This window comes from Eublepharis macularius, chromosome 3, assembly GCF_028583425.1.
Source record: "Eublepharis macularius isolate TG4126 chromosome 3, MPM_Emac_v1.0, whole genome shotgun sequence".
Lineage (NCBI taxonomy): Eukaryota > Metazoa > Chordata > Lepidosauria > Squamata > Eublepharidae > Eublepharis > Eublepharis macularius.
The window spans coordinates 49,458,471-49,481,649 of NC_072792.1; the positions used below are offsets into that span (position 1 = coordinate 49,458,471).

Here is a 23,179-nt window from a genome sequence, read left to right on the forward strand (position 1 = left end):
CTGGATCAGATGAATTGCATGGGGTTTGGTTAAAGCATCTAACAAGTTTTCATCAACGCATGGCAGCGCAATTCAATGAAACGCTTCAAAATTCCACCAGTGAAGAATGGCTCGCGAAAGGCCGCACATTTCTGTTTGTGAAGGATGAAGGCAAAGGCAATGAACCTGGAAATCACGTGCCTTCCAGCAACATTCAAACTTTTCACAAGGATGTTAGCGACATCAGTATATGATTATTTAATGGAGAACAATATGTATCCTGTTGAGCAGAAAGGCAATTTTAAAAAGTCAAGAGGCACTAAAGATCAACTGCTAATTGACAAAATGGTACTGAAAAATTCAAGAAGAAAAATGAATTTGAATATGGCGTGGATTGACTACAAAAAAGTATTTGATTCAGTGTCACACAGTTGGATTAATACCTGCTTGGAAATGATTGGAATTAGCTAAAACATCAGGCTGTTCATTAAGGAAAATATGTGAAAATGGGAAAACATGCTGTAATGATTTTTAGGGGTATGCAGCAGGGAAAAGATTCTGTTTTCCCGCTTCGGATTTACCCGAAGCGGGAAACCGATCCGGAATAACCCAAATGAGTTTTCGGAAATCGTTTCGGTATGCTTCAAAATGATTCGGAGCATACCGAAGAGAGATTCCCACCTCCTCCCTGAGCCCCCCTTCCACCAACCCCACTCACCTTAAAGGCCGGAGCAGGCCTTCTGCTGCTGTGGCCAGCAGGGCAGTGGGGAAGGCTGCAGCTGGCGCTGCCCACACCACCACTTCGGCCTCTGCAGCGGCCGGCAGGACGGCAGCGAACACCGGTGCCATCGCCTGCGCCGCCGCTTTGGCCTTTGCAGCGGCCGGCAGGGCGATGGCAAATGCCACCCGCCACCACAGAGGCCGAAGTGACGGGTGGAAGCGAACATTGGCGCTGCTGCCCATGCCACCGCAGAGGCCGAAGCGGCAGCAGGGCAGCAGTGAATGCCGGCACTGGCATTGCCCACGCTGCCACAGAGGCCTAAGCAACAGCTGGCAGGGCAGCAGCAAATGCTGGCGCCACCGGCACCGGTGCCAGAATACTGCCCCAGGTAAGGGGGGTGGGAGGCTGGGAGGCCAGGCACCATTTAAAGCCCCGAAGCTTCCCGAAGCAATCCGAATTGCTTCAGGAAGCTTTGATTCGGTATTTCTGAATCAGGGCCATCATACTCTCCCTGATTCGGAAATACCGAATCTTTACCAATCGGACCCGGTTTGGTGTTTTTTCCTGAACTGGGAACCGAAGCGCACACCCCTAATGATTTTAAGTGTATATGTGTCTTTAAATGCTTGATGTGGTACAGATGAAGTGTGGGGGTGAAAGAGAGGAATGAGTGACTGATATGATTGGTTGATGACAGAGTGTGGGCAGAGTGAATGTAGTTTTTAGTTACTGAGGGAGAGAAAAGATTCAGTCGGGGCAAGAGAGGCAAGCTAAGTGCAGCCTGAGAGTGTCCATGTTTTTTTGAGAGAAAGGCAACCTGTGTGGAAGCCTGAACTGTGTGTGTCTGTGAGACTATATATTCATTCTATTGAGGCAGGTAAACTGTGTGTGCACCTGAGAGAGAAAGTCTATGTGTATTTGAGTGAGATGTTGATATCTGAAGCAGGCAAACTCTGTGAAGCCTGAGAGAAGATCTGTGTGACTGTGTCTATGACAGGAAACTTTAAGAACCAATAACACTCTTTCAAACCATCAAGCTTAAGAAATAATATGAAACCAATATGCTTCTTATAAAAATAAAAGTTTATTTTGGTTTTTTTATATCCCAGAGGATCTGTCATTCCTATATCCCATTTCTGTCCTCAGGGCCACATAGTACCACAAAGGAACCTGACGCTTGGGCATGTTACTAAAGGGGAAATTTAAATAAAATATCTTGGAATATAATATTTCTGGTGGCAGCAATCTACACAGAGGGTGTAAGAGAAAGATTAAAGGCAAAATCTACCCAAGAGAAAGAAAGGGTCATAACACATGCTTGCTAATGGCCTATGGTGAAGAAACTGGGGAAGTTTGTATCAAAAGAGATATATTTCAAGGGGATTCCTTGTTGCCTTTATTATTCAACATCTCATTAATCCCCTTGATAATGGTCCTAGAGAAAATGAAAATGGGCTATTATATTTCTCATCAGGCTGGGAAAATAATCCACCTCCTGTACATGGATGATTTGAAATTGTATGCAAAGAACCCCACTGAACTTGAATCATTGCTTAATACAGTGAAAATGTACAGTGATGATACTCAAATGAAATTTGGCTTAGACAAATGTGCAGTACTCTCCATGCAACATGGAAAAGTAAAAAATATTAACGGAATAAAACTTGGAAATGATGACATTATGAAATCATTAGCAAATAATGAAAATTATAAATATCTTGGAATATTAGAATTAGATAACATCCTGCATGTGAAAGTAAAAGAACTGACTCAGAAAGAATATATTAAGAGAGTACAAAAAATTCTGAAGTCAAAATTAAATGGTGGAAATACAATCAAGGCCATAAATACATGGTTGATTCCAGTGATCAGATATCCAGCTGGAATAATAGATTGGACTCAAAGCAATTTAGAAAAATTGGATCAAAAAACGTGAAAACTAATGAACATGCATCACTCTTTACACCCGAAAAGTGATGTTGACAGGCTATGTTTACCATGAAAATTTGGTGGAAGAGGACTATTACAAGTACATCAGGTAGTGGAAGAAGAAAAGAGAGGCCGGAATGATTACATCAGTAGAAGTACAGAAAAATTACTTCAGGTTGTGAAAACAGAGAACATATTAAAGACAACCGAAACAAAGGCTGACTACAAGAAGACAGTTTGAGAATAGATTAAATGGCTGGAAGAACAAACCCTTACATGGGCAACATCTAAAAAATATTGAAGGAAAAAGTGACAGTAGCCTTACTTGGGCATGGTTGAAGATGGGTACAGTCAAGAAAGAAACTGAAGGTCTGATGTTCGCAGCACAAGAAGAAGCATTGTAAATGAATGTTGTGAAAGCCAAACTTCAGAAAATCATTGAAAATCCAAAATGTCGACTTTGCAAGGAAAAAGATGAAACTGTGTCCCACATTATTTGTGAATGCAGCAAAATTGCACAGATGGATTACAAAGCTGGACATGACAGGGTCGCAAAGCTGATTCATTGGTCATTGAGTAAAAAGTATAATCTGCCAGTATCAAAGAATTCATGGGAATATCAGGTGGAAAAAGTGCTAGAAAATGATCAAGTCAAGATCTTATGGGATTTTAGAATACAAACTGATGGACGCCTTGAACATAATACAGCAGACATAGCAGTTGTGGAAAAAAACCAAAAAGTTTGGCTAATAGCCTTTCAATTCTGGGGGATGTCAGAGTCGAAGAAAAAGAACAAGAAAAATGATTAAATATAGAGATCTGGCAATAGAAACCACTTGACTACGGATGAAGAATACAACAGTAGTCCCCATTGTCATCGGGGCACTGGGAACTATTTCGAAAAACTTAACAATTTATATGGAAAAACTGCAGCTTTCTGATATAACACCTACAGAACTGCAAACGACGGCATTACTTGGAACAGTGTACATTTTATACCGATACCTGGCTGGTACTTAGGTCTCTGATAGAAACTTGTATCAGCTCAGCAAGGCCAGTCAATGATAACATGTGATCTTTATTATTGATTGTGTTGTGTGAAATTTGAATAACAACAACAACAACAACAACTGCACTTATATACCGCTCTTCTAGACAAATTAGTGCTTCCACTTAGTGTTATTATTATCCCCACAATACAGCTGGGGAGCTGGGGCTGAGAGGAGTGGCTTACCCAAGGCCACCTACTGAGCTCACTGCAGTAGTGGAATTCCAACCAGCAGAGTGCCGATTTGCAGCTGAACCACTTAACCACTGTATAAAAAATACTATTTTAAACCAAATAAAGTCGCCAGCAAACCTAAACAGCTGTGAAAACCAGAAGCCTCCTTCAGTCTAAATTCCAAAACCTCTGCAAATCTTTGGCTACAATCCACCATCTGAATCTCTATAGTGCTACAACAGCTTGTTAGGAATGAGGGAAGGAGTTTAGATTTAGCTACACTGAAGGTTTTGAGTTCCATCCTAGCCAGCTATATGTCAGTGTATAGGTTTATTGCTGTCTAGAATTGAACTTTGTAGAAAGATTATAGCTATATGTCTGAAAAACTACATTGGTTAAATCTTTAATGTGGACTTAAAATGTATGGAAATGCTATTTCTCAAGTGGCTGTTACAAAGTGGTACTTAATTCCAGCTGTGAGTGATTGAATGCCATCTAAGAAAAAATACATTAGTAAATTTTTAACACTGATGACATTGTTTAAAAATGAATTATTGTTTGTGCATATTTAATGTCTGTGTTTATAGTACCTTTTTTACTGGCTGGTTTGTCAGACATTTGAATTAAATAATGCTAAATAAAATAAGAGGAAAGCTGGGCTAAAAATTGTTTAGCTCGTTAAAAACCAGCATATCATTTCCCCATAATCTAATATAATTTTCTGTTCTTAATCAGTATGAATATACTTACTAACAAATAATTGGCGAAGGCAGTACATTATCAAGGATATTTAATATTTTCAGAAACCACAAGGAAACTCACTGCTACTTACTGAGAGAATCAGTTTGCAGTTACAAATCCACAGTGGCTGTTTTGGCTTCCTTAGCTGGGCACTGAATTTGGCTGTTACATAATCGACCCTGAAGAAGTTGTCACATCAGACTGAAGCCCATTTGTTTGCTTCAGTAGTTCAATAGTACTCAGTTGTTTTCTATGCCCTCTGGAATGTTGCGTGAAACAAGAACTTCTAAATGACCCAAGCTATAGAGGCTTGTGTCTCTGTCTCTGCTGCTTCTGGTCAGACCTAACAGTTCTCATTTAGTATCTCTGTGCAGAGTTGTTGGAAGCTTGTTAAAAACTCTGAGGTACAAAGGAAAGAGCATCACTCGAGACAGTTTTTTTTTCCATTGGCCAGAGATATAAAAAATACATTGTGCAAATGAGGAAGTAACAGTTTTATCCTTAACCTATATTACATTGAAGTTTTCCATGGGGCCAGTACAGATGTGCAGAAGTAGCATGTGGTAGTCATTTAAACAGATGTCAAGTCAGGCTATCTAACTTGGTCATGTATGCTGACTGGCTGCAGCTCTCCAGCATCTCAACTGGAGAAAAGGTGTTACACCTGCTATCTACGCTGGAGATAGTAGGGATTAAATCTTGGGCCTTCTTCATGAAAAGCATGTTTTGTATGGCCCCTGTTCTTGGGAATACAACTTCAGACTACGGGTCCACAGAAGGTTTGGCACATCCGGGGAGATTATCTTTCCTTGATATGAAAGCTTTCCATGTGCAGAGACCTTTTTTACATGCAGGAGCATCCATCCAGAGTGCAGACAAGAGATATTCATGACTCTTTGTAGGTGGTGGTGTGAATACTGCATTCTGGGAACTATTACCATCTGTGTTTCAGTTGTGAGAGGGTTGCAACATTGTATACTGTACATAAGAAACATAAGCATTTGGGACACTGGAAACCTGGTGATGTCCCTGGTTTCTGCTTTCTACTGAATGAAAGCAAAATTTATTATTTAAGGTGTTGGGAGACCTGTTTTAGTTTGCCTAAGAAACTATTGTACTAAAACATTCTTCTGATTTTTGTATTTACTTCAAAGTTAACAGTTCAGAATTTTACAAAGCTGGTGGATCTATGAAAGAAAATAGAGTACGTTTTTGAAACTTGAAACACACAAGCAATGTTGGGGTTCTTTTGCCTCCTCTTCCCCTTTCCCCCCTATCTAATACGCTACCTTCTGACAGCTGCTTTTGATTCATTTCATATTTGTGGACTTTGTCTGCTATGTCTTTTTTATGTAAAAGAGAAGAAAAATTTATATGCAAACTATCCTAATGCAGATAACTGGAGGAGCAGGGTTTGTGGGTTCTCATCTTACTGACAAACTAATGATGGATGGCCATGAAGTTACAGTTGTGGACAACTTCTTTACGGGCAGGAAAAGAAACGTGGAACACTGGATTGGCCATGAGAACTTTGAACTGATTAATCATGATGTCGTAGAGCCCCTCTACATCGAAGGTGAGTCTCTTGAGCTGCACTGTGTCTGCATGAAAGCTGTCAAATGTTCTCTCTTACTACAACCTCTGTGGCTGGCAAAAGTTCTTTCAAGAAATTGGGGTGGGGGTAGTGTGCTATCAATGCCATTGTGGGAATTGGGCAGCTGAACGACTCGCAGTGGCTGGAAGCTGAAAGGGGGTGGAAAATGCAGCTGTGAAATTTTTTAGACCTAGTTGCATTTCAGAAGTAAGAACCTTTATCAATTCAGAATGACACTACTTTTAGATTAGATTAATTGGAACCATTCCACCCACAGAACCAATCTGCAGATCCTCATTCATTCTCAACAACCATGTGAGGTAGGCTAGGCTAGGAGTGTGTTACAGGCCCATGATCACAAAGCAAGCTTCGTAGAGTCGGGATTCTAACCCAGGTCTCTCAGATCCTAGTCTAACACTCTAACCACTACACCACACTGGCTCTCCAACAGCTTGCCTTTGTCTCTATTAAAACTAATGCCTACTCATGCATGCATTGTTTCCTCTAACGTAATGGTTTTATATGTTCAGTCTTTTTCTTTTGTATTGGAACTGGAATGAATATGCATACATTGCCTACAGAGTTTACATTAGTGTGTCACTATGGTCTTGCTTCCTTACTATATGTTGACTATACAGATACTATAGAATATTCAGATAGATTTGGTATGTAACCATCTATGCACTAACAAGCTTTAAGTGCATTTTTAAATGAAGTTGTTGTTGTTAGACTGAGCATTGGCTTTATTTCTGTAACTGTAAGACCGTGAAACATCATAAACATTAATTTTGTAGCTGAGACTGTCACATTCCTTTAAAAAAACTCTTTTCCCATGTCACTGAAACTGTTGTAAACTGGGAGTAATAAGATTTGTTAGCTTGTCTTGACTACTTTTGCTTTTGGATCATGGAGGTGTAGCTGCACAGTTGGAATTTGCTAATGGCCTGCAGCACTTCACATACAATCAGTAGCTTTTGGTTAAATAATACCAGTGGGACATTATTAAATCAGGAGCCTGTTTTTAGTGCCAGGTTCCAGCCTTGACTGGGTATGTATATAGCTTATTTTTATTGTGCGTTTGAAAGGCAATCCCAGTGTGACTGAACAAAAAGACATTGCTCAGCTCAAAGTGTCTGCTATATGTGAGCAGCAAGGGGAAAATATAGAAGGAGGCAGAAATTCACAGTTGCCTGTAAAAGTGTACCCTTGGAATTGACATACCAGTTCTAGACAAACACTTCCCTGTAACGATGGTTTGAAAGTAAGCTTGCGCACCTAAAATATTTATCCACTCTATTTCAAACAATCCATATGGAGCAGATGAGTTTTCGTTGCAGCAGTGTAATTTATTTAATTGAATGAAAAGTTGTTTGGGTGACTGTACCAATATAAATTTGTCAGTTACAATAGGATATGGGAAAGTGAATTGATTTCCTTTTTGCGTGGTTTTCGTATTACAAAGATTTGGTATTACAAATGTTTTTCATAGCTCTCTCTGAGAATGAATTTTTAGGCTGTGTAGCTTTTTTTATATCCGTCTGTCCAACATCTGCTGTCATAGTAAACTACTACCTACTTATTGTAGCATCTGTTTATTGACTTCAGCAGAGAATTGACTACTATTGGATTCACACCTGAATGGTCCTCCATTTGTTGTATCCATCCCACATTTCTTTCTGTTCAAATGAATGGCAAAGGTTAGTTCATGTATGCATATTTATCACTTGATAACCGCATCAGACACAAGACAAAAATTGCCATGGATTTCAATAAAGTGAGTTCACACATTCATACAGCAAATTAGGAATTGAAAAATCAAGTAATTACATGCACACATGAACCAGCGCATGGCTGTTCAGAGGAAATGTTCAAATTATCCACATTTTCTAATTCTGTTTTTCTTAAGATGTTCAGTTTGTGCTACATTGTCCAGTGCAATCTTGCAGTGGCAAGATACAGATGGAAATGTTATCTACATCTTACATGTGCACATGACTTTATCTCTACAGAATGATGTCAAGGTTGAAGAATTGTACTACTTTCACTGAGAACTGCAAGTGATTTTTCCTAACTTTCTGATCTGATAAAATGTAATTTTTTAAACTTCTGTTTTGTAGTGGACCAAATTTATCATCTAGCATCTCCAGCGTCTCCTCCAAATTACATGTATAATCCTATCAAGACTTTAAAAACCAATACCATTGGAACACTGAACATGTTAGGTGAGTTTAAATCTCAGTTAACTTATTTGTTCAACAAACTCTAAAATCAAATTAAGCTTTTGGTCTGATTTTATTGAAGTGAGGTCCATTCCAAATTTAAACATGTTTACTAGCATATCAAATTACAAATATTCTGCTTCTATAATAATTGGTGGTTTTCTGCTACGTTTAGTGTTTATTCATTGTCAGTTGGTTGATTTTTATATTGGTGTTATGTTTAGTCTTTTCCGCACAGGGCTTTTTCATCGGTTCTGGCCCTTTACTGCATCGATTTCTCTCCAGACTTCTGCATGCATGGTCAGAATACCCCAATTCAGTCTCCAAACTGCTTTCCAGACTTTTTTGCATTCCACACAGAGAAAAGCTGCAACTGCCATGCAATCAGTCTTTCCCCAGCTTTTCTGTAGCTTTTCTCCCTGCACATATACCCTGATATTTTTTTTCCAGCAAAGTCAAACGGGGGCTTTTTTGAAGTGCAGAATGCTTTCTTTGATGTGAGGCCTTGCCTTGGCCATGCCTTTTGTCCTCCCCTTTATTCCCCTGCATCCTGATTAATTGAACAGCAACCAATTACGTTTTTGTCCTGAATTTTTAAAAAATTGAATAACAGTGTATTGTTGGTGCTGTTAAAAAAGACTAAAACACCTTTGTAAGTTTTCTGAGTAATCGGTTGTGGAAACTGGGTCCTCAGCCCATGGACTGAGGAAACTGACCAATCCTCAAAGCCCATAGCAGAATCAGGGCATTTTTCTAGTGCAGAAATAAAAACCGGATACCACTTTAGTTCAACTCCCTGAGAGTGAAGAATTAAAGAATCAAAGCAGTATGTGGCCAGAACTGATGAATAAAGTGGATAATCCTCATGGGCTGAATATGGAGAAAGCCAAATTAAAGTTCACCATGCGGAAGAGGCCTAGGTGATACTTATCTTTTTAAACTACCTGCCTGCAGGTAGTTAAAATTTACATTCTGATGATCATGGTGACTAGCATGACGGTGTTACTAACAGAACACTCTTGGTGTGATGGGAAGGAGGAAAACCTATTTGTGCATACCATATAACTATCATGCCTTCCTGCATGCCCTGTAGATATCATGCCATTTTCATGCAGACCAGAAGCTTGAATCCTGTGTGCTGTCTTGCTGCATGTTGAGATAGTTACAATCTTTGTACAAGCCATGTTCTCTGAGATACATTCAGTAGATTTGTGGCTCCATGGCTGTAGCAGGTTGAAGCTCATAAGTTTGAAATGATATTGTTGTGGTGGGCTAATACCATTTGCATTACATGGCATAGTGGATAGGTGTGCAACAAAATTTCCAGTAAAAAAGCCAGTTTTGCATCAGAAACAGAAGACTAGTAAACATATTCCAGGGTAGACATCATACCATTATGCGCTTGTCAAAGCAGTCCATGGCTTTCTGTTGTGTTGTTTATTTTCATCAACTCTGATTCAAAACCAAAGAGTAACCCCATTTTCATTTCACTGACATTTTGTTTTTATTTTTTAAGGATTAGCAAAGAGGGTCGGAGCAAGACTTCTTCTCGCATCCACCTCTGAAGTTTATGGAGGTAAGAAGAGGGCTTGTCTTGGCATATTAATAGCAGTTGATTTGGGTGGAAGCCATCTGTGCTTATGGGGAAAGCCCAACCATCTGACAAACCTCTAACATATACACTTGCTTTGTTTGCATCAATGGGTTTTCGCTATGCAGTGTTTTCTACTAATTCAGCCATTTGCTGTCATCCCTTCATAAAGCCTGTTCAAAACACACACACATTTTAAAAAGCTGTTGACTTATTCTCACTCCCGATATGTTAGTTCATCTTTTCTTGACCATTAATCCGTGCTAAAACAATTTGGAACATGTGTATCGATGGGTCTTTCAACTGAATGAAAATTGGTGGTGAATTCAGAATAACTTTTCATCAAATTAAAGTAGGCTCATATGTGATTTCCTGGCATAAAGAAGTTGATTCCATCAGCGTTTCAAAGTTACAATTGGACAGAAAAGAGAAGCCAGGATTAGAATGGAGTGTTGGTAGCTTTGTGTGTGTGTGGTATTAAATAAGACAAAACAATCATGCTGTGTGCCAAAATTAAGACTGAGCAAATGATAGAGTATATTTTATCAAATCTTATTTAGATAAATGGGTGATCACCCTTTAAATCATTTCCTCTGCAAAAGTGCATGTGTGGCCTATTAGTCATGTGATCAGTATAGAAAGCATTGTACCTTCTCTAAATTGTCTTCATTTGCCCTTACTGACATCAGCTCATAGCCAAGCAGGCTTGGTTGTCTAGTTTTGACACATCTCTTTTCTGTATCTGATTCCTGATAAGAGTGGGATAATTCAAAAAGAACTGAAGGTGGGGGGAAGAGATAGGAATGCTACTTTATAAGCAAAAAGCAAATTGGGAGGGTGTTCTGCTCAGCTGAAATTTCAGCTATTGGGGTTAATGTACTTTCTATGTTACTAGATAATGTGCAAAACTCATAACATCTTTGTCCCTTCTTAAGATCCTGAAGTTCATCCACAAAATGAAGATTACTGGGGTCATGTGAATCCGATAGGACCTAGAGCTTGTTATGATGAAGGCAAGAGAGTTGCGGAAACAATGTGCTATGCATATATGAAGCAGGTATCTGAAATATTTGTATCAGAAAATTAGAAAAAATAAAAATTAGAAAAATACAGATGAAAACCAAATTATTGCTTTTAATTTTTTTTTACTATTTAGTAGCCAAAGAAGTTGTCAGTAGATGTCAAGCTGGAGGTGCTATGTATCTTGAATAATTTTTGGTGAATATCCCAAAGTTATGTTAGTCTCTCTAAGAATCTTAAGGCAATGTGATTTAAAACACATGGGATTAGATGCAGTGGCTCCTTTTCCTTTGGGGATGGGAGGAGTATTTATTTTGAGGATAGGAAGTAACCATTGGATCCAGTCTGTGGTCTGGGTAACTGGATTTATACATATGGAAACAAAATCATCCTTAAAGGATTCTAAAAGACTTGAACTGGTATTTGCTGCTTGAAAGTCTTAGACGATATGAAAATTAGCTTTTTTAATTAGGTGCTGTTCTAAAATTGCATCTGTAATTCCTATTCAGATCTCTACGGAAGTATTTTTCACCCTTTCCAACATGGAACCCACTAAGCATGGGCCCCACTAAGCTGCAAGTACATGACAAGAAGTTATATGATGTCAGAATCATGTGACAGGAAGAGGGCACCAGAGTTAGGATATCACTAATGGCAGAGGCAGACTATTGGCAGCAGACCGAAATGCTGGGCACAGGAGAAGCAAGTCAAGCACTAGGTTGCCATAGTGAGGAATAAGTTAAGGGGCAAAACTGTGGAGTGATCTTACCTCATTGTCTTGCTGCTGTTTTTAGCAGGCATGCAAAGAGGCAGGAGGCGTGGCACCCTGGCTCCATAAGCAGCAGGCCCTTTTAAAAAGCAGCCAACAATACAGCTCTGTAGGGGCTCACAAGTAAGGGGAGGAGTTGCTCTGATGCGCCTGAGAATCAGCCTAGACCTCTGCTGCAGGGGACATCACCTGGAAATGACAAGCAGCGAAGTTTTATTCTTTTTAATTGCTTTCCAGTTGGGATGTATACTGTATTAGTTTCATGCTACCAAAAATAACATAACTGGGTATATAAATATGGAAATAACCTGATCAGAAGATGTTACAACAATCAATTAGCACATGCACAGAAACATAAATTACAGTGTGGGAAATCTGGTTTGGACTAGCCCATTTGTTTAGGTAAAAAAGGTAAAGGTAGTCCCCTGTGCAAGCACCGAGACATTACTGGCCTAATGACGACATTTTCTTGGCAGACTTTTGTTATGGGGTGGTTTGCCATTGCCTTCCCCGGTCATCTACACTTTACCCCCAGGAAACTGGGTACTCATTTTACCGACCTCGGAAGGATGGAAGGCTGAGTCAACCTTGAGCCGGCTACCTGAACCCAGCTTCTGCCGAGATCGAACTCAGGTCGTGAGCAGAGCTTGGGCTGCAGTACTGCAGCTTACCACTCTGCGCCACGGGGCTACATTGCTCATTGTTTATGCTATTTATTTTTTAAAGTCCACAGTGTGGTTGAGGCATCATTAAAAGAAAAGCTGGAAAGCAGATGGTAAAGTTCAGTGGTATATTCTGCCATGCCATATTGTGTCAGCTGGGTGTAAAATGATGCATTATAAACTTCCTTGTGAGGGAACAGCAGGTTCTCCAAGCATCTAGGCTATGAACATTTTGGATATAAACAGTAAGGTGGAAATTATACTCTTGCTACACAGGAGAAAATAATGTATGGAGCCAAAGTCTAAGAAATTGAAAGAAAAGTTCATACTGAATTTCTCTTTTTAAAATCCACAAAACTTTACATAGATCCGTATTGTAGATCATATTTTGTAAAACAAGACTCATAACACATTTTTAAAACATCTTCAGAAATAGCTTTCATGAGTTGGAAGTTTAGCTGGATTGTGTTCTGGGACACTGATTCTGCCCTTCCGCAAAAGAGATGTACACAATGATTTGACTGCCAAATTGATGTCCATCTCTTTTCTTGATGCATCAAGAGCCATTCTGCTGCAGTGGTAGATGACTGGTGTGTGTCTGGCCATGTTCTGTCACAAAGCTTTGACTCAGTTGGAATCTTTCAGCTGAACCTCTCAGGGTGGCTGTGAGGATAAAATGGGAAGGATAGACTCATAAGCCACCATGACCTTCTTGTGGACAGAGACAGGTGATAGACATATGATAGAATTTGGCCAGCAAATATAAGCTCTTTCTTTTGCTTTGATACTAAACAGAAAGTGTGCTGGCTTCCAGTGTGCAGTTGGGACATTTTTGTTAGGTGTGTCCTTTTAGAAGCTAGCTACTTACTGGATGTTTACTCTTAATCACAGAGTCCATTGTTAGTTCCAGAGTTTCTTCAGTTAGCAATGGTTAAGAAAAACTCTGCTGGCTGTCTTGTTATTTCAGGAAGGTGTAGAAGTAAGAGTTGCAAGAATATTCAATACTTTTGGTCCTCGGATGCACATGAATGACGGCCGTGTTGTCAGTAACTTTATCCTGCAGGCTCTTCAGGGAGAACCCTTAACGGTATGTATTCACCATCTTGCCTCCTGGGACGTTCATTGGATATGTGAAGAAGATACAAATCAGCAGTTTTTGTCGTTTCTTAAGCAAAATCCATCACTGAGAGCCAGTGTGGTGTAGTGGGTTACTTTGTCAGACTAATATCTGAGTCTCCCAGGTTTGATTCTCCACTGCCATGGAAGCTTGCTAGGTGACATCAGTGCCAATCACGCTCCCTCATTCTCACCTACCTCACAGGGTTGTTAAGGATAAAATGGAGGGGAGGAGAAAGAGGTAAGCCACTTTGGGCCCCCATTGGGGCAAAATGGTAGAGTGTAAATGAAGTAAATGAATTTTATGGGATGTCATAATTAGCGGTAGGGAAGTAACTGTGAAGCCTGAGCCTAGAAGGCCCTCATCTTTGCTATAAAATATTAAACGTTTGTGGAAAAGGTCCCAATAAATGGACACCAGTTTGGCTGCATAGTTCAGGAGTATTATGCCACATAATTGTTTAAAGGCAGCAGCGGCACCATTAAAAATAAAGGAATTGGTGTTTTATAGTGTCCATTGTTCATCCCTGTGAAAATTCCATTATATAAGCTGACTAATGCTTTCTCCAGTTAGCAAGTTAGCCTATAACTTCCAAATAGTGAAGTTTGTCTTCCACACAGGGCATGTTCACACAAGCATGTGCTTCACTTGTGGTGCAATCCTCCTGAGCCCATTGGGCTATTACCCTTCTGAGCCCGTTGAAGTCAGTTGTGCATAGAAGGGTGTCGCTCTGCTTAGGATTCACTGTTGATTGTTCAGCTATCGACCAATTATACGAATGGTCTGTGTTAAAACTGTTAATTGAGTTGATGTTAGGTGATGTGAAAACTGATCACACGCATGGAGATCTTCACTACAGTCAAGAAGTGGCCAATGTACAAAGTGGCCACATAGATGGTTTCATCAACCGCTATCCAAAGCCCTGAGCTTTTGTTAGCATTCCTTGGTCTATAAATGCTGTAAGCATAGAAGAATGAGAATTTCCTATAAAGTTTTAAAATTTTCATTCTTTGTTGGATTCCTAACTTGCTGTTTGTAACATCAGCGCTTGCATGTTAAAGATGCGATCAGTGGTAAAACAACACCTCCTCCCCCCCCCTTTGAGAAAGTATTTCAAATGAGAATGTTCTGAGGTATTGCACTCATTTTGAAACACAGTAAAATCTCCTGAGATTCACCCAAGAGAGCTGCAGAAGATTGAAATATCTTCTTTTCCAGCAAACAGTTGAATACCTATAAAGCTTTTGTAGCCTGCAGGTTGACGAGTGTTGCTAGGACACTTGATGATCCCAGTTTCTCAACTTAACATTTGTTTAGGTACTAGGAAAAGAGGCTGATGTAAATTTTCTTCAGGCTGTAAAACTGTCAGGACAGTCATTGGAAACACTCTGCTTCACTTCTCTTTCCTCCGCATCACTTGACTATTTCAGCCTTACATAAATCAAAAATCAAGTATTTGTTTACTGTCAAAAGATTTCCATCTCATTTTTTAAAAGGTAGCTTTTTCTGGCAAGTGGTACATTAAGAAATGCTGACTGCGTTGTTAGAACAAATTGAAGTAGAGAGACAGTGAAAAGTGGCCAGCAGATACTGAGAAAAAAAGCAAAAGAAAACGCAATAGCAAAGCAAGGTTCGAGTCCAGTCACACCTCAAAAGACAAGAAAGAGTTTCCAGGGTATAAACGGTCATGAGTCAAGTTCCCTTCGTCAAATATGAGTAGGAATGGAGATCTCGGAGTCTTTTTATCCCAGTCAGCAAAGTTAAATAGCCAAGTGAGATAGCGTGGTGCAGTGCTAAGGGTGTCGGGAAAAGGATCTGGGCGATGCAAGTTGAAATCCCCACTCTGCAAGGGAAGCTCCCTTGGGTGGCCCCTTCTTAACCTAACCTTACAAGTCGTGAGGATAAAATGGAGTCGGGGAGATCAATGTTGTAAGCTACATTGGGTATAAAAAACAAATGGGACACAATCCAGATCCATCTCTAAAGCTGGGGGAACCAAAATCTAGGTGTTAGGTTACCCGTTTAGTCCATTCTGAACTCTTTACGGCAAATGCTTTAAAGCGTTCTTGAACAGAATTTCTGCCATTATAATACATCTAATCATTTCCATAGGTTAAAGCTAATGAACTGGTAGAGGCACTTGGAAAGTAATTTGATAGGTAAAAGCGCTATGGTTGGATTCTTTATTTTGCTTTAGACCCATTTTCTCAAATGCGAGTTGCCATTTGGGTGCCAAGGCAAAAGTGATCATAATTGCTTGCAGCTTCTTCTCTGTCCTAGATTATGATACGTCAGTAATGTAGATTTTAATTTCTTTCGTTTTTTTCCCCCTAGGTTTATGGGCCTGGCAGTCAGACAAGAGCGTTCCAGTATGTCAGGTACAAGCTTTCGATCCTCCTCTGAGTAATATAACTGAAGGATGGCACTGAACAAAATAAGAACATGAATGAAGTGTTGGCCGGGGGGAGGGGGGGCGCGTGTTTTAACATCAGTTGTGTAGTGACATCAGCCATGTTACTTTTCAACTCCTGATTTTGTAAGCTGAAGTCATTATTTCTGCATCTCTCTGAAGTTTCCCAGTTGCTCAGAGCTCTGGTTCTCAAACTTACACCCCAGGCACACCCATTTTGATCCCCCCACCCTTCGAAGTGTGGGGGACACTGCATTTCTCCACCTAGAGGCTTCCCTCATCAGAGCAGTACCATTAAACCTTTACCAGCGACACTTTAAAAGCAAGGTTACTAGTAATGTTTTGTTGATCATACATGGCTGACCAAGTCAGCTCTCAGAAGGGTAACTGATTCTATAGAGCCACAACTTGAAAGGCCCTGGAGCCAAAGATCTAACCAGTCTGACCCCTGGATTGGAAGGGGCTTTGCTCCTGAGACAGGAAAAAAACTTGGTTGGTTCCCTGGATTAGTTAGTAAAGTATAGCCAGAGGCTGGCTGAACAGGAGTGGGAAGGGACCAGGAAAAGCTTTGAGTTGTCCAAGGGTTATTTCCACATGGATGTTTTGCTCTGCTTTGGCTTCCTTAGTGTAGTGCTGGTTTGGGGAGTATCTAGTGTTGTCCTTTATTCATCATACTTCTGGTTTTCTTTGCTATAATATTTTTTAAATCTGGTTTGATGTGATGTTTTTGGAAAGGTCACAGTGCAAATCACCTTTGGATACTGTGTGGATGGGAAAAAATGCATTTTTTAGTCTCTCAAAGTGGCGTGATTTTCCTTAATTTGGTCCCTGCTGTGGTCATCCTGCACCTGAGGCTTTTTATTAAAAATCAGTAATATTTATCAAACTGTAGCCTGTAGATAGATAGAAGCTGAGAACCCAATATATTATTGCAACAGCATTATTTTTTTTGAGCCTCTTTTCCTTTTTTGCTGTAGACTTATAGTTTCTCTTTATAACTCTGCAACCAAAAGGAATCGCTTTATGCTGAAATCCCTTGCATTGGAAAACAGAGTGAAAGCCAGTGCAGTTTTTTACCACAAGTAATTACGATGACTGCATTAGCCGTGCTTTTGGTGCCAAAGCCATCAGTTGTTTGAGCTGCAGTTCCCAGTGTCCAATCAGCACGTCTTCTGGCTCGTGCTTTCAGGTGATCTGGTAATGGCCTCAGTTGATGGCAGCTGTGTGAGCTCTTCCTCATCAAAAGGAAGATGATTTCATCCACTTCCCCTGAAGCAGAGTCCCTCCCCTATTCCAGGAAAACTGAGAAGACTCCGTTTTTCATGTTAGCCAGGTGGCATGAGAAGGGGTTGCCTCCTCTGTCCTTGCAGAGGCCTCACAGGCCCACTGGAGTATCATTGCAGACCCTACAAGGAATCCTTGGAACACCAGTATAATACTAATAACTATTTCTGGACCTTTTAAGGACTGCTAATCCCCTCTGCACTTGAGAAACCAGGTTCTTGCCATTCCTAACCCAAGACCTGAAACTTGTGATTTCCCTATGAATGCACCGTTTATGAAATAATGCTGACAAATCTCTCTTAATAGATTAATATTTTTAAAATACTGTAGTAGTGAGACTAAAAATACCGGCACCGCTATATCTTCAGCTTTTTCTAATGCATCGCTGCCATCTTGTGTTTATAACATGGATATGCAGTTTATATATGTAAAGGAGGAAGTTGGGTACAGGAGCTTTCAGTTAATCCAGCAGAGGTTTATTTCCACTCCTGACAGCTGCTACACAGTTCTCTATCGGTGTCCATTATGTGTAGATTATTCCATCCATCGACTCCAGCAGGCAGCAGCCAGGGACCCATTGGGAGAAATACACAGAGAAGCCATATGGTTCTCTAGCTCCTCCTTGGAGGGGCTCTACAAAATAGCCACCGGAGTGACTTCTGACGCTGTGTATGTAACAAGTTACAGCAGGTAATCCAGGCAGCAAGCCATTCCAAGCCAAGATTCATACGCTGCGGTTAAGCATTCCACATAGAAGGAACCATCTTTCACTAACGGAGAAAGTTGGACTTGCCATAAATGGCCCTGGAAAGTGACCTGGCCTGCTGTCTGGATCTGGGGCCACAAACACCTTTTCTCTGAACTTGGACTTTCTACTGCACTTCTTACTTTGCTTTCCTCTCATATGTGGTGTTCAGCAGCTAACTGGGAGGTTTTCCAGAGGAAGAAGACCCACTTAACTTGGAGGAAGGCTTCAAACTTTGATTAGTGGAGTGGTGGGTTGCAGGTTTCTAATACATTATTCTGGGGTCCACAGTGGTTTGTTTACTTCTGGGGCTGGTATTTATTTAACATCTGCCACTACTTAGAAGTGTTTCCACATGGAAGACTTAAGAAGCATGCTGAAGGATCAGGCGCTGAATGTGTAAGGAAATCAATCTTGACTCAAATGCTGTTGCCCTCTTTTTGCAGCGACCTTGTGAATGGGTTGGTGGCCTTAATGAACAGCAATGTCAGCACCCCCGTTAACTTGGTAAGCAAACCCTTTGTTTCCAGCCTTCTTCTTAGTGTGGATCTAACCAAATGGAAGGGGAGCAAAACAGCATCTTTATCAAATGCAAGTGGTGTTAGAGAATCTTGATGGCGCTGTGCAGTTTGGTGGGCTATGGCCCTGCTTACTCTGCTGATTAGTTATTTGCTGTGTGTATATGTTCCAAAAGATGGAAATGAAACACAAAGTAAAATTAGCATTGTGACTGTATTGACATCATTATCTACAGAAACAATAGTGTACTGTGTCCTTAGCATCCATTGGCAGAATTTCATAACTTGCTGGTAAAGTCAGCTTTTATAATATGCTGCATGCATCTCAAAGAAAAAAAATTGTCTTAAGCTCTCTGAAAATTCTTTTGTTTGCTTTTTACTGTAGCTCTGAAACGGAGCAACACTTAGCAACATAGTTTAGCCTACTAGATATTATCATGTTACAGAAAACATTTTAAAAATGTTTTTTAATTAATTGCCATTGTATCCTCAGGGGAATCCAGAAGAACATACTATCCTAGAATTTGCCCAGTTAATTAAAAAGCTAGTTGGTAAGTAAGAGACATAAGTACTTTAAAGCAAAAAGTACATATCACGTACCTGTATTTGCTGGCATATAGTGTCATTGAATGGAATAGTTACAAATTGGGGTTTGGGGGTGGTGAGAAGGAGGCTTCTTGGTGGGAAGTTAACCGTGGTGTTAATACTGGTGCAGATATAATGCAGACCATAATGGAAATGAAAGGGACTGGTAATAGGAAGGCAGGAGGAGGAGTGTATACGCCTTTAAAGCTCTTCCCTGTTCTCGTATGCATGGTTAGGAAATCAGGCTCTGGGCCTCTGTGGCTTGTTGACTATGTATTATATTTTGGAGACAGTGAAGTCTTCGATGGAGTCTATTTTGAAATACCTGAGAAAACTAGGGGACATTAGAAATTACCTTATGTGGCCTGCTTGATAAAAACTGAAAACATAAAAAGCTAGCAAATAATAACATAGCTGTGTGAATTTACAGGCAGTGGAAGTGAAATCCAGTTTCTGTCAGAGGCTCAAGATGACCCTCAGAAACGAAAGCCTGACATCAGGAAAGCCAAGTTGCTACTCGGTTGGGAACCTGTGGTATGTATTGCTAGCACAGCAGCACTGTGTGTGATTGAGCTTCAAAATGTAGCATCTTTAGTAACTGAATGGTCCTCAACGGTCCTTGCTCTGCAGAGCAGATCTGTGATTTTTTTCCCAGTTCCCCATCCACCCACTCCGGTGTTTTCCGTGCCTTCACATATCTCTGCATCTCTGTAGCAGTGCCATGTCTTAATGATGGTTTGTATAATCTGGTGACTGAGCAAGAATTTTAGTTTCTTCTCATATTGACACATCTATGTAGTTTTGACACACTTAGTTGTACTGGCTTGTTTTTAGGAGGTGCACTTTGTGCTGCCTACGCAGGAAAGAAAACCCTGTTTGTTCAAAAGATTGAAAGTCCCTTCTTAAGAGTACTAGTTTCCGTTTACTGAAATGAGTGTGTGACAGTTCAGAGCCTGAAACAAGGTTTAGGATGTTCAAACCTGAGGGAGTAAATAGCAATAGCCAAACTGGTCAGTTGGATCTGGTGTACCTACTTATGGGCGCGTGCACACACACACACACACACACACACACACGGCTACTGGTCCATCAAAGTCAGTATTGTCTGCTCAGAGTGGCAGCAGCTCTCCAAGTCTCAGGCAGAGAGAGGCCCTTCACATCACCTCCTACCCAATCCTGCTGACTGGAGATGCCTGGGATGGACCCCCGGACCTTCAGCATGTCAAGCAGATATTCTACCACTGAGCCACAGCCCCTCCCCTTGTACGGATCTAGTGTTTTAACTGAAGTGTGGAGGGGGAAGCAGCCCCTTCACAACACCAGTCATTGGTGAGAAAAATCAGTCTTTATGGTAAGTGCCATGTGCTGCAATGCACCTGATTCACAAAGAGCAGTTGGCGGGTTGGGGGGGGGGTCGGATTTGGGCATCATAGACATTCTAGTAACAGGAGCCGGAGTGGCCAGTGTGTCCCTGGCAGGGTTTCTGGCCTTCAGCTAATTGTAGAAACTCACCAGTTTCTTATCCCATAGAGCTTCCCAAGCTCTTCAGTATATGCCGGGGATCCCTATGGAGGTTCCACTCTCCCATATTCCACTACCCAGCTTTTTGAAGTAGCTGTGCAAGTTCAGTCAACTCTGTGCAGAAGACGCTGCAGTGGCTTGACTGAGATTTTTTCCTGTAGTCTTTTCCAATATATGGGTTTATTTGTTGAACAGGTAAAAGTAGTCTTCTGGACTGTATTTGTCACTGATGACAAATACAGGATCAGCCACCTTTTTTCTGCAATGAATGCTTCAGACAGTGAGAAGAGATACGTTAGGAGGAGGGCATACCTTTTCCCACATCTCCTCCAACAAATAATCCTTTGCTGCTACTTTGGGGAAGAGAATCGGGCCTGTGGTAACAAGAATACAGGTTGTTACAGAGACCTATCAGATGCCAACCTCACACATTATGGAAGCTGAATAACAGATAACTATCAAGTCACACAGCTTTCATAGGAATGAACTCGGAAGAATATTTGAAGGCTAGCAACCAAGCCCATTTTTAAAAAAAACGGCTCTAGAAAACAGCTCCTGCTGGTTTCCTGCTCCAGGAGTGCTGCCAGGGTGGCGCACAGAAGCACTCCAGGGCCCATTGCGCTGCCCTGGCCTGGTTGGAGCTTGCTGCGGGGCTGCCACCGCACCACCTCCCCATTGCCTCTGTCTCTCCAGAGGCCTCCTTTGGAGGGCTGTGTCTTCAGTGTTGCCGACAACCTCACTGAACCTGCACCAGGATAAAAAGTAAGTCATCGGCAACACAGGTGGCCTTTTAAATAACTTGTGGTATACAAATATATAATGGATTGCAATTGCATCTATCAAATATAACCAATTTGTTATACAGCTATGATGATGAAAGATTTCATGACCGGAGAAGAATTTTCGTAACTTCAGCGCTAAACAGTATTGTTCATTTAGCTTTATCTTCTCTCTTTGGAAATAGGTCCCCTTGGAAGAAGGCTTAAATAAAGCAATTCATTACTTTCGCAAAGAACTGGAATATCAAGCAAATAATCAATATATTCCTAAACCCAAACCTGCCAGGATAAAAAAAGGAAGAACAAGACATAACTAAAAAAACTACTCAGTTCCAATAAGAAATAAATTCTGTATCTTATATTTGAGAAGGTGTAACTTGTCTTTTTTAAAAAAGACTTCAGAAACAGGTATCATGAAGAAAAAAAACTGGAATTTCACTCTGAATCTTGCTTTAAAGAAGTGGATGTGCCTAAATAAGAAAACTGCAATCTTTGCCTTGCACTTTTTAAATCTGTCTTTTTATGTAAAATAGGATAGATGCATCTTTTTTTGAGTATCCTCAAGTTTTATACCTTGCTGTGAGATCATTTTGTTGTGACTGTCATTGACAGTTTTATTTACTGGTTTCTTTGTGAAGCTGCAGATAAGATGAGAAAATGCCAATTTATTTATAAAGCTGGTACTTTAAAGGAGAGATACTATGCATAAAGGAAAAAAAAACAGGCTTGCAGTATTGTCAGGTGACTCAAAACACTGGCATTTTAGTATTATAGAATTATAAAAATGCTGTATGAGAGCTTTATGTATTCTTTAAATCTTTTTTTTCAAATGTTTAGTTCTAGTTGCACACTTGAATTTGAAATATTTTCACTGACTATCATGGATAAATGCTATTTTAAATCACTACTGTGTTGTGTATATTCCCGGGGGGGTGGGGGGCGGGAAGGTTAATGTATTATTGGTTACCAGTGGTTGAAGATGCTATTTTAATAAAATACTGAAACAGAGAAATGTCAGTTTTTCAAGTAAACTTAAACCTGGTGGGGGTGAATGTGTTTGCCTCTTGCATAATACTGTGATACCAAAATACAAAAAATGTAAGGGACGTTCTTCCCTCTCTGAGTTCTTCATTAATATTTTCAAGAGATATTAGGTTGTACATGAAATAATGTCAGTGGCATAGACGAGCCTCAGGTAAGCAGTGATAACCCCATTAAGATGAATGGTAAGGTCAAGCACATGCTTAAACTTTCATATAATGCTTTCCTCGGGTCTTACAGGAGAAGAAACAAGTTTTTTGCTGTACTAATACGCACATTCCTACCATCCGCTCTAAGGGCTAAACTATACAGTACTGATACCGCAGCTGTGGCAGAGCTATAGCTCTTGTGCAAGCCTCTTTCTCTCATCTGTCTGCTTATTTTTCCAGTGGGGGACCCAAAGCTGCTTACAGCATTGTTCTCCCCGGCTTCATTTTATCCTCATAACAACCCTGTGATGTAGGTAAACCTGCAAAAACAGATGACCCAAGGTCACCTAGCCTTCAAACTTGAGTCTCCTAGATCCTAGTCAAACATTTCAACCACTACATTACCCTGGACATACAACCTTAAGGGGTTAGAGAACTTCTCCGTAGACATGGCCCCAGGCAACTCTGTTGCGGCAACACAGGATAGCAGTGTTTGCCGCTCTGGATATTTGTAAGCAGAAGACTGAAGAAATGATTTGGGGCATGAAGGGCTTAAACAACAAGGCTTGTTTTGTTGCCAATG

General features: G+C 40.6%; 1 protein-coding gene across 1 annotated transcript in view; it reads left to right on the forward strand.

The window, feature by feature from the left end:
- UXS1 (UDP-glucuronate decarboxylase 1) overlaps nucleotides 1-22,310 on the forward strand; it is a 55,689-nt gene extending 33,379 nt beyond the window's left edge. Inside the window, exons 6-15 of the mRNA XM_054973434.1 lie at nucleotides 5,988-6,168; nucleotides 8,304-8,408; nucleotides 9,922-9,981; nucleotides 10,932-11,053; nucleotides 13,415-13,534; nucleotides 15,899-15,942; nucleotides 18,450-18,510; nucleotides 19,015-19,072; nucleotides 19,537-19,640; nucleotides 21,592-22,310. Of these exons, the coding sequence (XP_054829409.1) occupies nucleotides 5,988-6,168; nucleotides 8,304-8,408; nucleotides 9,922-9,981; nucleotides 10,932-11,053; nucleotides 13,415-13,534; nucleotides 15,899-15,942; nucleotides 18,450-18,510; nucleotides 19,015-19,072; nucleotides 19,537-19,640; nucleotides 21,592-21,723 (987 nt within the window). The 3' untranslated portion in view covers nucleotides 21,724-22,310. The remainder of the gene's footprint in view (nucleotides 1-5,987; nucleotides 6,169-8,303; nucleotides 8,409-9,921; nucleotides 9,982-10,931; nucleotides 11,054-13,414; nucleotides 13,535-15,898; nucleotides 15,943-18,449; nucleotides 18,511-19,014; nucleotides 19,073-19,536; nucleotides 19,641-21,591) is intronic.
- The last annotated feature ends 869 nt before the right edge of the window (nucleotides 22,311-23,179 follow it).